The sequence below is a fragment of the Leptonotus elevatus genome, chromosome 2, assembly GCF_054856555.1.
Source record: "Leptonotus elevatus isolate MCC_2025b chromosome 2, RoL_Lele_1.0, whole genome shotgun sequence".
Lineage (NCBI taxonomy): Eukaryota > Metazoa > Chordata > Actinopteri > Syngnathiformes > Syngnathidae > Leptonotus > Leptonotus elevatus.
Genome location: NC_141240.1, coordinates 15,225,843 through 15,239,530, shown reverse-complemented (window position 1 = coordinate 15,239,530; position 13,688 = coordinate 15,225,843). Strand labels below are relative to the sequence as shown.

The 13,688-nt window shown below is 38.7% G+C and overlaps 2 protein-coding genes across 4 annotated transcripts in view; both read left to right on the top strand.

The window, feature by feature from the left end:
- The first annotated feature begins 5,220 nt into the window (after window positions 1-5,220).
- LOC147178562 (L-rhamnose-binding lectin SML-like) lies at window positions 5,221-9,599 on the top strand. 2 transcript variants are annotated; one of them, XM_086069952.1, is made up of 9 exons: window positions 5,221-5,355; window positions 5,932-5,964; window positions 6,044-6,112; window positions 6,323-6,458; window positions 8,173-8,282; window positions 8,351-8,395; window positions 8,534-8,666; window positions 8,959-9,062; window positions 9,481-9,599. In XM_086069952.1, the coding sequence occupies exons 1-9, from the start codon at window positions 5,322-5,324 to the stop codon at window positions 9,504-9,506; spliced, it is 690 nt and encodes a 229-aa protein (XP_085926078.1). In that variant the 5' UTR covers window positions 5,221-5,321; the 3' UTR covers window positions 9,507-9,599. The 2 variants fall into 2 exon arrangements, with proteins under 2 accessions (XP_085926078.1, XP_085926079.1); XM_086069953.1 differs by lacking the exon at window positions 9,481-9,599 and having other exon boundaries at window positions 8,959-9,070.
- Window positions 9,600-12,276: 2,677 nt separating this feature from the next.
- The window catches only part of LOC147178561 (L-rhamnose-binding lectin SML-like), a 5,907-nt gene continuing 4,495 nt past the window's right edge, over window positions 12,277-13,688 (top strand). For both annotated transcript variants that reach the window (XM_086069950.1, XM_086069951.1), the window contains exons 1-4: window positions 12,277-12,323; window positions 13,148-13,180; window positions 13,280-13,348; window positions 13,446-13,581. In XM_086069950.1, the coding sequence (XP_085926076.1) occupies window positions 12,290-12,323; window positions 13,148-13,180; window positions 13,280-13,348; window positions 13,446-13,581 (272 nt within the window). In that variant the 5' untranslated portion in view covers window positions 12,277-12,289. The remainder of the gene's footprint in view (window positions 12,324-13,147; window positions 13,181-13,279; window positions 13,349-13,445; window positions 13,582-13,688) is intronic.

Below are 13,688 nucleotides of genomic sequence, written 5' to 3'. Positions count from 1 at the left end.
CAATGCAAATCTGAAACCGCAGAGGTTGTGGTAAAACATTTGATAAATCATTACATCCCATCACATGGGTTTCCCAGGAAAATTAGATCAGATAATGGGACTCATTTCAAAAATAAAGATCTACAGGAAGTAGAAAAAGCATTGGGACTAAGACATACATTTGGGTCCGTATATCATCCCCAATCTCAAGGACAGGTCGAGAGAATGAATAGAAACATAAAAGAAAAATTAGCTAAAGCACTGGCCTCATCAAATTTGAATTGGCTACAAGCTCTTCCTATTGCACTAATGAATGTGCGAATGTCATTAAACTCAGCTAAAGGCTGGACTCCATTTGAAGGTCACAAAAACAGACCATTTCCAGCTCCAAATGTGCCGCTGGAAGAGTCACACATTGAAGAACCTCCAGTACTAAAACAATTAGTGTCTACGTTCTCTAAGCTAACAAAAAAGTGGCCAGTTGCTCCTTTAGAAATAAATGATTGTGAATATGTGTGGTTGAAGGTAACTAAGCGAAAATGGTCTTTCCCCAGGTGGACAGGCCCACATCGTGTAACCGAGAGAACGTCCTGTGCAGTGCGCTTGCATAGGAAGGGGGACACCTGGTACCACCTGTCATCCACCAGGCTGGCAGGGAAACCAGCTGGCTCAACAATCCAACCTGCAATCATCGGATGTCCCGATCTAGGAGCCACGTCAACTGATGATCCAGTTTCCGGCTCAGGAGCTGTCGTTTGAGGACATCATTCAATCTTATTGAACGAAGATCAAGATCAAGTGCCTTTTCTTGGGCAATCATTTCAAGAAGAAGTCACATTTTGGGCAGAATAATCCCAGGTGACAAATCGAAGAATTTGGGTAGTCTACCCCAAATTCTTGAAGAAGAGACGAACTATTGCGACACTCTTTTCATTCAAAAAGACCTTCAAAGAACTTCATTACGAGATGGCTTCAAAGCTGAAAAACATATCCTTCTGCTGTACTGCGACCTTTCTTCTCATGATGACTTGGTACTTTTTTCAGCCTTTTGACACAACTTTGAACGCAATTACAACGTATCGTATTAAGCGAAGTATTAAGTCTACATATAATCCCTGGGTCACATTCTGGACTTATGAGAAATCAATTGCTGTGACAGTTGCTCCAAATACAAACACTTCTGTTAAAATTCCTATTAGATCCTTAAAGGGATTTGGTAGGGGGAGACAGACTAAGGGGGAAGATTGGATAAGATACTGGTGGTATTTGACAGGTCATGTACGACGAGATTGAAATGCTCTGATAACAACACAGGATGGAAGATACTGGCGTCCGGGAACTAGTGAGGAGGCAGTCTTCTTTAGCAAAATAATAACATTGCGTAATATGGGGGGGCGACTCTATATGAACTTTATTTTTCCAGAAGGGGAATTACGGTCGCCTAACACAACAATTGATAACGCCTCCTGTTTTGGATTTTTGTTGTGGGCCTGGTTCTCCGGACATGACCCATATTTCCCCATTTTAGTATGCGTAAATAAAACAATGAGTAATTTAGAACAGCCAAAAATGACTAAATACACAATGGAGAGCGGAGTAAAGGCGGTCAGCGTACCAACTGAGGGAATAGTTGAGAGGTTTCGGGTTACAAAAGGATTTTCCGGGGGCAGTAACAATTGGCTATTATTGGCGAATGAAGCGGCTCGAGCCTCTGATAAAGACAACTGTGTGGTATGTGTAGGTCCGCGTCCTCTATTGAGAATCATTCCGGCTAAAATAGATGATCACTGTATATTGGAACTAATGAATAAGGCTGTCCCCAATGTCAAATGCTCGAAATGGGATAAGGTGTATCCCCTCGTCGATTGGCAGAAAACTAAACCAGTATTTTCAAACACAGTTGCAAATGGTAATTTTACATGTATTAAAATGACAGGCACTGGAGAACAATTGGGAAAATTAAATCAGATTACTCAGTGCGTGTCGATAGTAGATGTGGGACAGAAGTTCCAACCGAAATCCAGAGCGGACATATACTGGTGGTGCGGTGACAACAGAATATTTGATAAGTTGCCTTTAAATACAAAAGGATATTGTGCCCTCATAACCCTTCACATGCCAGTACAAATCTACCCCATCTCTATTGATAACCTGTTACAAATGATTGATAATTGGGAACCAAAACCTCCTTCTTTCCAGAGGACCAAAAGACATTCTTGGCAAGAGCAGAATGTTCCCACCTACATTGATGCAATTGGAGTACCAAGAGGTGTGCCAGATGAATACAAATTAACTGATCAAGTACTCTCAGGATTCGAATCTGTAATTTGCTGGTGGTGCACCATAAACAAAAATGTAGATAGAATTAATTATATACATTATAATGTACAAAGGCTAGGAAATTGGACTCAGTCTGGCTTTGAGGCTGTACGCGGCCAGTTAGCCGCCACATCTTTGATGACATTCCAAAATCGAATTGCACTAGATATGTTGCTGGCAGAAAAGGGCGGAGTTTGCTCAATGTTTGGAGATCAGTGTTGCACTTTTATTCCTAACAATACTGCTCCAGATGGAAGTCTGACAATTGCAATTGAAGGGCTGCGAACACTCAATAAGAAAATGAAAGAGCAATCAGGTGTGGATACTTCTGTATGGGATAAGTGGATGAATGTGTTTGGCCGTTATAAAGCTTTGATTTCCTCAATTTTGATATCTGCGGCTGTTTTCACGGCACTATTAACGATTTGCGGATGTTGTTTTATTCCATGTATTCGTTCACTTTGCCAAAGACTTATTACCACTGCGATTGAGAAACAGGATGTACAAAATAAGTCGTCTCATATGATGGTAGCTGTTGCTAATCAATGGATGTCTCCTGTTGCTTCGAATGAGGGGGATGAGGATGCCGCTGGCATTTTCCTTTAAAAACAATATCTAATGTGTTGAACTATAGAATAGTTCAAATGAGGGAATGATAGAATTATTAACATTGTTTTTCTGTTTTACATATATATTCTTCAAAGTGTTTTTGATTTTAGTTAGATAAATCCAACTGTGGTAGAATGTGGTCTGTTTTCCCCCTAAGGAAGTGAGGTGTCGGAATCCACACAGCAGGTATGCGGGAATCTCTGGAGCCAGCTCTCCCGAGGTCAATAGTTTATCTAGGAAGCCAATTGTTTACCTCAATATTTGGTAAGGACTGAAATAACTCAATAGGAGTTGGCCAGATTGTATCTCACTCTGCTGACAGGACAAGATCAAAGGGGGGGCTGTGCTCTGTGTGGAGTTTTATGAGGGGGCCTGGTAGAGGGAGAAGGGGGGCCAAGTGGCCCACATCCAGGAGGAAGAGATAAGAGAGGGGGTGTGTAGAATTGGGGTGACAGGAAATATCACATGCTGAGAAGGGGCCAAATGGTCAATGAGGGGGAGGGAACCATTACTGTATATATGCACGCATGAACTTTGAAAAGAACACATCTGTGGGTGAGCTGCGATGATTGAGCAGTAAACTACAGGTGACTTTCAGAATCTGAAATAAAGCTGGCAAACTTGTTCACAGATTTCAACTTTGAATTTATTTGAACACGCAGAAATCAAGGAAATGATTTCCAACACTGTCCATAACCTTGATTTCATTATCATTCCTGTGAACTGGCATACCACTGGTGATAATGTGTCACTGATTGAAGCAGCAGTCCCAGACTTGACACACTGCTAAGAGCATTTACGGCCGTGTGAAAATTTTCTCACGTCTGCTTTCATAGCTAGTTGGTTATGATGACAATGTTGTGCTCGTAAGAGTGCTTTTGGGCTTGGCTTGGAAAACTGGATTTTGATAATGATTGCGGATTACTGCTACTCTCACCTGTTCATTCACGAAGCACCACAGTACACAAAACTTATCTGTATGGCGCTAATGTCTCTTCCAAGTCACACGTTCTCTTCTTACTACCACTCACATGCCCCCTAAACATTACCCTGCATTTCATCGCAGAACACATCACCCTCAGACAGCAAAAAAAACGATCTCATCAGTCAGCCACAATTCATGGATACCAGAGCAACTTAATCAACATTCATCACCTTTATTTCCTGCCTTCCGTCCCTGATTGTAACCCAGCAAACTTTGGACTTTAGATTGCCAGATCCCAGAAAAATACATCCTTATTATGCTATAAAAGTATGACTGACAACTTTGTCTATTTCAATTAATACAATCAGTCTTCTTTAAATAATAAATTGTGATCAATATCACATTTTTGCAACTCATCAAAGCCAAAAAAAAGAACTCGTCCTTTTTGTCCTGTGAGTCTCCAGAGGGGGCTGAAGTACGACTAAGCCCCCACTACGGGGTGTCAGCGGCTCCCCACAGAGACTGTTTCACCTTCACAGACAACCAAAATTTGGTGAGCTTGCTCAGACAAAAGAGCCGTTTCAGACCTCTTTTGCCAGAGTTTCTCACAGTTGACTTCAAATTTTAGTTTATCATCAATTATAGTGCCGTCACTTGTCACTGATAAAATTGTAAAGTAAAATTGTTTTCAAACATGTTTGTTACTTTTTACGAACCCTGACGAAACCCAAAATTTGCTGTGTTCGTAAGCATTCAGTGACACATGGTCTTTGTGAGTCTGTGTCCCTTCCGTTTTGAGTTTTTAGTAGTTTGCAACCTTTTTACATACTGCAACATATAGGAACATAGCCACATATGCCTACTGTATTTGCTTGAGTTTTCTTTCAGAATCAATATTTCAAAGAGAAAAGGAGACAAAAATATCACCATGCCCCTCAAATAAACATAAAGCAACGTAAAACAGCAATTCACATGCACTTGAGACATTGAATGCAAACACCATAACGCAACTGTTCCTGACAACTACCACCTGTAACAGTAAACATAAACGGATATACCAGAAAGCCGCACGGCATCATTTTAACTTGGTCTGATAACATCAATTGTTCCAGTAAATACGCATGTCGCTTTCTGAAACTAAAGTTTTCCACAATATTTCCTTGAGTTAGACTTCCGCAACAGTTGTACCCTTTCAGAGTTACGCAATGTGTGTCCAGACGCTCGTCTCTCATCATCTGACAATGTAACCTATTGTTCAACCTTCTTTTCCCGCATGCAAGGTTCTTCACCATTATTTGTTGTGGAGGTTGAGGACTTGTAGAAATCTAGATCAATTGATATGAAAAAATTATTTGTGATAAAGAGAGACAGGGATGGGCGGGGGCGTGCCTTTTGCCATATCAGTTTCGCTGGAAGTCTATCAGTCATTATAAATACAAGTGTTCCACTTCTGTCCATCGTTAGTGCTACAGACCGAATAGTGTGAAACATGCCGTCCTGCTTCAGACTCAGCTCAGCACTGTGAGTATTCACCTTTGAAATAAATCTGTCTCGAGCAGCACCTCAAATCCAGCACAGCAGTTTGAAACACCCCTTGCTAAAGCTAAACGATGGCAGGGCTTTTACTTTCTGAACCTGGATTTGGCACCTGTGGTTTCAAGGCACTTGTTGGAATTGCTCGTTAAAGTTCGTGTGAGTCAAAGTAGAGATGGATAAGTTAGGTTGTTGATTGCTTGCTCTTTTAATAGTCCTAAAAATATATCTATCTGTCTAGATCCAAAACTGTCCAATTTAGAGTGGCTCGTAATTGTGGAAGCATACGGCACACCTGTGAGCTTTATGTATTATCTCGACAAAGAAGATGTGCTCACTAATACAGATTCAGGCAGATTTTTGAACAGTACAGTATTTTAACGTGCCTTTAGTGTTCTGTATGTTGTAGAAGTTTTAGGTCTTTGAGTTTAAGCTCATAAAAAAAAAATCTAATGTAAATAAATACAATACTTAACAATAAAATAAATTAACCACAGTCAAAAATGTACTGGTACTATTTGTCTGCGTATCCCTGTACTGAATGTAAACTGATGTTTGTTTTCCAGTGCTGACCGCATCAGGTTTTTTCCTCACAGCAGGTGACTTTCAAAGTTCATGCCCAACATATACAGTATAAGTATTTCCGTCTTTTTTATACATCTGTTTTTGTTTCCGCAGTTGTTTATTCTGCAGAGCAAGTAACCACCTGTGATGGGGATGCTTCATTTGACCACCGTCTTAACTGCGGTAAAACGTCAGCCTTTGTCTTAAATAGTGCCTTTCAACACTATGACCGACACTGACTGAAATGGCAAAAAGCTGCTGTACTTCTCAAAGGCGACTTTCAGAGATTTGTACGATATAGACATCATTTCCAAAGGGGGTTGATCACTTTGAGTTTCCAGTACAGGACAGGACAGTTCCAGGATGATTGCTGTCTCACTTGTCATATGACAGAATATGGAGTCATCAGCGTGCAGCAGGCTTTATACGGTCGTTTAAGCTCACTGATTTGCAGTGAGGGCAGACCTCCCCAGCAGCTGGCTAACACGCAGTGCGCTCGGCGAGACACCGTCGATGACCTCAGGAGAAGGTATGCTTTACCTGACATAAAGTTGTCATTTTAGGTTATTTTTTTGTAAAAACATATTAATTTAATGTACCCTGTTGGCTCTGGTAAGGTGAGTGATTGAGACAGAAACATCTTTGTTAAGATATTTGGTTATCAAATATGGCTCACAGTTAGATTGAGGGTTCCAATTTCTCCTCAGCCCTGTGAAGTTCGCATAATCTCCCCGTGCTTGTATGTATGCTTACGTTTGGGTACTTGATGACAACTACTACCAATAGCCATCAGGTGCCCAGTTTAAAAAAGGAAAGGAGAGGAGAAACAGAAAAGGTAGGCCGATTGCTATGAGTGCATTATGAGAGTGACAGTTGACTATCAGCTATTTATTAGCCTCTTGCTAATATGTTGCTCAGCCACAAAACTCGACTGTATTTCATTTGGTATTTAGTTTGGCTGAACTAGCAACTATTAAAAACTAGGCCTCATGTAATAGTACAAATTTCACCCATAGGAAACCTAGTTGAGTGTGTAGTGTGTTTGCAACACAACACAGACATCTGCCTGATGTGGATTTACTTGCCAAATGAAATAACTTCTAACATACTTTGACGTGACATTTTGTAAGCTGCATGTGATATAGATGTTTAAATCGTTTCAAGTGTGTTATTATTAATCTTATTATAAAACGTAGTTGAGGTCTACTATGTGACAGGAGCATCAATCTAGGCTTGTCATCAATCAAAACAGTTGTACAACATATTTCGTATGATGATGTCATTGAGGATTTTGCGACAAAGAAGTTTAGAAAAGTCAAGTTTTAGATTGCACTTCACACTTTTTAATGTTAATGCCAGTTCTAAACTGGGTGAACAATCCACGTTTCTAAATAGTTAACTGCAGGAACATACAGTATATATTGTTTTATGTTCCATAGAGTTATCTTATTATTATTATTATTATTATTATTATTATTATTATTATTATTGTTGTTGTTGTAAGAAAAAAAGTTCCGCATGTTGTGTACATATGTATGATGCCCCCTTCACATTTCTGGCTGCCCCCTCAGGTAAGCCTGCTTAGAACCGGCCCTGTTGTCCAAAATAATTTTAAATAGAACACATAATAGATTTCACTCAGATCTAAAAAAAAATTATGCTATTATTAGTAGTATTATTGTTGTGTTTTTTATGTTTGATTATTTATAATGTACTATATTTGTACTTTATTTGTTTAAAATTCTCTATAAATTCATTTATGCTCTTACAACATGGAACAATCCTTTTCCACTTGCCCAAGTAGGTACAGTAGATGTGCTGCAATAGCGCTTGCTTTAAAAAAAAATATATATTCTAAATGATTAAAATGTAAATTTTCGCAGCAGGTGGCATGGTGGCCGACTGTTTAGCACGTCTGCCTGACAATGCAAAAGTGAAATTTGCTCCGGTCTCCTCCCACATTACATTATTGAGTGTGGCAGTTTAATTAAAACGAATTGTTCAAAGGTGTGGTTGGGCGTGTGAATGTTTTTTTGTCTCTGTGGGCCCGGCAATTTACTGGCAACCAATTCAGGGTGTACCCTGCCTACTGCCCAAAGACAACTGGATAGGCTCCAGCACCCTTGCGAACCTTGTGAGAAATAAGTGGTTAAGTAGATGGATGGATTATTAAAGGCAAGCTTTCGTGTGACTGCCTTTGTGTTTCTTCTGCTGATTCCTGCTTTTATTATTGTGTTTTCCAGATGCAACGGCAAAAAAGCATGTGAAGTGACCACAGGGGATTTCCGCAATCCTGATCCCTGTGTTGGCACCTTTAAATATCTGCAGACCAATTTCACCTGCTTGCCTGCAAGTATGTCTCGTGTGACATATAAAATGTGCAGCATTTTCTATATAATGTTTTTAATTTACTTTAAACAGTTACGGTGGTGGCTTGTGAGCAATCTTTGGCACATTTATTTTGTGGTGAGATTAACCTTTTTTTCACGATAAATTCCTGTATATTACAAGCATTCGATTTTACTGTGTGTTTATTATTAATGCTCTTGATTTTGACAACCCACATTTCCAACACCAACTTTCTTTCTGTCATCTCAATGCCAGATGAAGGGCAAGTAATTTCCGTCTTCGGTGCTGACTATGGACGCCGAGACCGGACCACGTGCTCGTTCAAAAGGCCTCCGGGCCAGATACAAAATGTGGAATGCCTGCGTCCAAATGACATTGTCGCCAGCAGGTACGATGGCACACTTCGGAAGAAATCACAGTCTACCACCTGGTGCAGGAGAGGATTAGAACTTTACTGCCCTGATCAAACATCTAAACCTGACACTTTTGTTTTGCTTTGATTAGCTTGTAGGCTAATAATACGAAGTAGCCAATTTATAGTCTATACTAATATTTATTATAGCAATTTAGCTGTTGCATCTTTAAATCAGGTGCGCTGTGTAGTCTGGAAATTGCATGACCTCATCAAAATAGGAGTCGTTTTTAGCACAGTAATAAGCCTATTTCTTCTGCATCCATAGGTGCAATGGGAAAAACGAATGTACGATCCCAGCCATCAACGGTGTGTTTGGCGATCCATGTTTCGGCACCTACAAGTACTTGGAGGTTGCTTACACGTGCCAATGTGAGTAATCAGTACTATATCTACCACCCACGACAAATTTTTGCTGTCGGAGAAGAAAACAATGCTTTATTTCGGGGGGGTTTTAATTCACAATTGCATTCAACCTTATTCAACCATCATAGCAAATCATATTTATTGTATTTGTGGGATTTGTGTACTTGTCATGTCCTGTAATGTTGTGCACGAGATCAGAATAGACATTTATGGAAAATTTGGATATTTTTATAATGTACTTTGGAAATGGGAGGTGGGGGTGATGAAGAATTTACATAACTAAGAGTAGATTTTTTTTTAAATGTCATTTTCTCTATTTATTTATGTATCAAGTCATCCCAAAGAGAAACAGAACAAACAAAAAAAATTCTTTGAACCCAGCTTGGTTATATTATCTGAGTAACTATTTTGTGCTTTTTTGCAGATCGTGGGAACCAACCCTCACATTAGTTCGACTTTGCAAACAAATGAGTACTGCCACATTATCAATGTGTTTTCGAGTCCATGTATTCTGTATTTGCAGTATGTTGCTCATTTAATTGATACACAATATAATTGATACACAATGTAAATTGTAAGTGCAGATTATGTATACATACAAAATGTTGTTGAATTTTTGTTGCCTGCTGCTCCTTCACTTCATGTGGTACTAAAAACAAATTTGGAAGATTGTTGGTAGCATGAAAGGGCTTGCAGATCCAGTTTTGGGTGGGTTTAGAGATGGGTAGGTGAAGCTTCACGAAGCCTTGAGTCTTTCCTTCAAATTGTGCTGAACAGATTTGGAGCTTTGGTGCTTCCGTGAAAGCAACATTTGGGACATCTAGTGGAATAGTGAAGCCAAACCAAAAGAGTAAAACATTAACTCACTCACTTTGAGCAATAAAATAATAAATATGATACCAATCATTGTATTGTGTACATAGGATTTTTGTGTGTTAATTTAGTGGGCAAAGTTGCCAGAAAAAACAACAACAACCTTTTTCATACATAAAGTAAATATGTTGTGGGTCTTTATTTGAAGTGGCCATCACTTTGCATATGTAAGTATGACATCATTGGTCATGTGTTATTGCAGAACGATAATCACACTGAAGCACAATTTCAAGGCAGTGTGATTCAGAAAGTCTGAAACAAGCTGTAAGGTATCGATTTCATTTGATCTTTAGTAGGTGGGTTGGAAACAACAATATACATTTGGAATAAATATTAATAGAACCTTACAGTAACAGACTCAGAAATTCCCCCCTGCCCACGTTTTGTTTCACTTGACATTTGGAGTTTGCTTTTGTTTTGTATAATTAAATTCCTTTTTTCTTTTTTTTCACCCTCCTGACACTGTCGTGTAAAGAATTTATGTTGGAAAAAAATGTGGACCCTGCCTCAGAAATTCTTTTTAATGAACAAGGTAAAGGAAGTGTCTTTCAAAATTATTTATTGTTGTTTTCCTGTGAAATCATTTTTTGTCAATTTGGTTATGATATGGATCTGAACTGCTCCTTCTGTGGCTCCCAATCAGAGACTCTTTTGCATCTGTTTTGGAAATGTACTTATGCTCGCAAGCTATGGCAAGACATTTGCAAATTTATTTTGGGCAATATCTTTTGTAATTTTTAGCTTTCCTTACCAAATGTTTTTGAGGGATTTTTAAACTATGAAAATTCATTTGAAAAATAATATTATTTGATTAATCTTTTAACTTATCTTCCTAAGTTTTATATTCATAAATGTAAATTTGTAAAGTCAAAACCTTTTTTTTTCTTCTGTTTTTGAAAGAGATAGATGTATATTTACAGTTCATCTCTACTTCCAAAAATAAGAAGGCTATCAAGACCTTCATTTTGTGTTCTCATTTTGGTGTTTTTAATATTTCTTAGTTTAAGACCCCTGACATTTTTTTTTCATTTTTTCCCCTTTTCCTTTACTGTTATTGTGAGATTGTTGTGTACTGTAATGATTATTGTTTGCTTAATGTTTGCTATGTTTGGCTTTTGATTTCAATTTGAAGCAATTAAACAAAAAAATCTCACACCATCCATCTGAACATAAAAGATTCAGTCACTCACGTCTCACGGGGAATCTGTCCTAGTCCTCGTGAGGTGGATTACATTTTGTAATAAAAAAAAACACACGCACACAAAAACCTATTAAAGGAGAAGCATACCAATTAGTAGGCGACTAATTGGAAAAAATGCTGGCAGGCTGCATTGCAAGAAGTGCGGCGCCCCTGCGCTGGTGCCAAGACCTGCAGGACCCAATCACATTTGAGGGGGGGCCAGTCCCACCTCGGACTCCGCTCTGGGTCCGCCACTTACCGAGCCTGATTTGTGAGTTCCTGCCTGTCTTGTTCAATGACCATGCAAAGTTTTTGGATTAGAACTTTTGGGTATTGGATACCTGATCACTGACAATTCTGAAAATCCTACTCGAAAGAATTTTCTCAACACACCTTGTACCTGTTTTGGGTTTTCTAGTTTAGAAACTTGTTTGTTAATGAGTTATTAAACTTTAACTTGCAAGATGTCTGAAAAACATGCTTGAATATTGATTGTGGCAAAGACACCTTGGAACTGATTGAAAACCTGGTACAAAGGGTAATTTGGGGTCCCTCTTGCCAATATTTTTTAATTTTTTAAAGCATATATACTTGCTCATTAATGAGTTATTAACTCTTTACTTTCAGAATTTCTGAAAATCATGCTGAAACCCATCAATTTTGATGAGTAGAACCGATTAAAAACTGGTATATCGGGTATTTTGGGGCCCCTCTTTCCGAAATTGGGCTTTTCTTGGTCATAAATTGCACATTATTCAGTTATTAACCTTTTACTACCAGTTTGTTTTTAAATCTGTTGGAAATCAATGTTCAACACACTTTGTAATTAAACTATGAAATCAACTGTTCTAAGGAATACACAAAATTGATTTATGTTGTATGCCTGCCATCAACATCCTTGTACAATGTTTATTGAAAATGAAATGAAATGCAATGAGAAAGGTGAGTTACTTACAGCTGCAGTTTTGACTCAAGACGATAGAATGTCACTTTCATAGCCTTCATTTTGAGAGTTCTATTTGCTTAGATCTACAAACCCCAACTTCCACAAATGTCAGATTCTTGTTTTTCTGGAAAATAGTGACGAAAGGTTAGTGGGTGTGGCTTTTGCCAAATCATTATAAATACAGGTGATCTGCCTTTGAACATCATTAGTGCTACAGACCGGATCGTCAGAAACATGCCCTCCTTCTTCAGACTCAGCTCAGCACTGTGTAAGTATTCACTTTTGAAATAAATGTGTTGGTAAAAGTCAAAATAGTGAGTGGATAAGTTAGATTGTTGATTGCTTGCTCTGTTAATAGTATGTCTGTCTGACTGTCTGTCTAGATCCAAAACACATTTTGTAACTTTAAAATGGGTTGCAAAAAGTGGTATTAGAGCTTTTCCATAAAAATTCAGTGCAACAACCTGATCAACTATGCAAAGGACATGTGTTGCAATGAAGGAGGATAAGCGCTTTGGATAATAGTTGGATGGAAAATGGTGGTCCCACCATATACTAAGTGCTTTTCTGACCCTCCTGCCAGCCCCATTGAATAAAACTGCACATTTTAGAATGGCCCTTTTTTGTGTGCAATTATCAATACTATATAATCAGCATCTTGATATGCCACACCTGTGAAGTGAATGTATTAACTCGGTAAAGAAGAAGTGCTCACCAATGGTCCTTAGTGTACATAGAAAAAGTCTGAGGCCTTTGAGTTCAGCTCATTAAAAATGTGAGCAAAAACAAAAGTGTTGTGCTCATATATTTCATTGTAAATAAAACGATAAGAGAAACAAACTGTAAACTAGGAAAAAAAATGTCTTCTCAGTTATTTTATGCACAAAAGAAACAAACGGAATTAGGTAATCCAAAAAGTGAAAAAGAAGAAGTCAACTTCATGCTCGGTTGTACACGGGCACAGACGCGATGTGCATGTGTCTCGCTAGCTATTCATGATAAACCTACTGTATTCTTGCCCAACAGAAATATAGGACTAAAATGGAAATAATCTTTCCACCTACTGTATCTAAACTGATGTTTGTTTTCCAGTGCTGACAGCAACATGTTTTCTCCTCACAGCAGGTGACTATCACAGTTCATGTCCAACATATACCGTATTTTTCCTAAATACAGTTCCAAAAAAACAACAACCTGGTCATACTTTCATTTTGGTTTCTATAGTTGTTGATTCTGTAGAGCGAGCGACCACCTGCGATTCGGACCCTTTAAACGTCCATCATCTGAACTGCAGTAAGACTTGACAAAAAACATGATTTCCAATGAGGGTTGGTCATTTGGAGTGCGGTACATTTCCAGGATGATTGCTTTCTCTCTTGTCATGTGACAGAACATGGAGTCATCAGCGTGCAGCAGGCTTTATATGGACGTTCAAGCTCACTGGTTTGCAGTGAGGGCATACTTCCAGAGGAGCTAGCTGACACGGAGTGCGCTCGAGAAGGCACTTTGGACGACCTCAAGACGAGGTATGCATTATGCTCGTTTAGAAAGTGTTGACAGTAAAACCAAAATGCTTGTTTTGGGTTTAAAAGTGGATAAATGCAACATTGGGTAATACCCTGAAAAAGGGGAA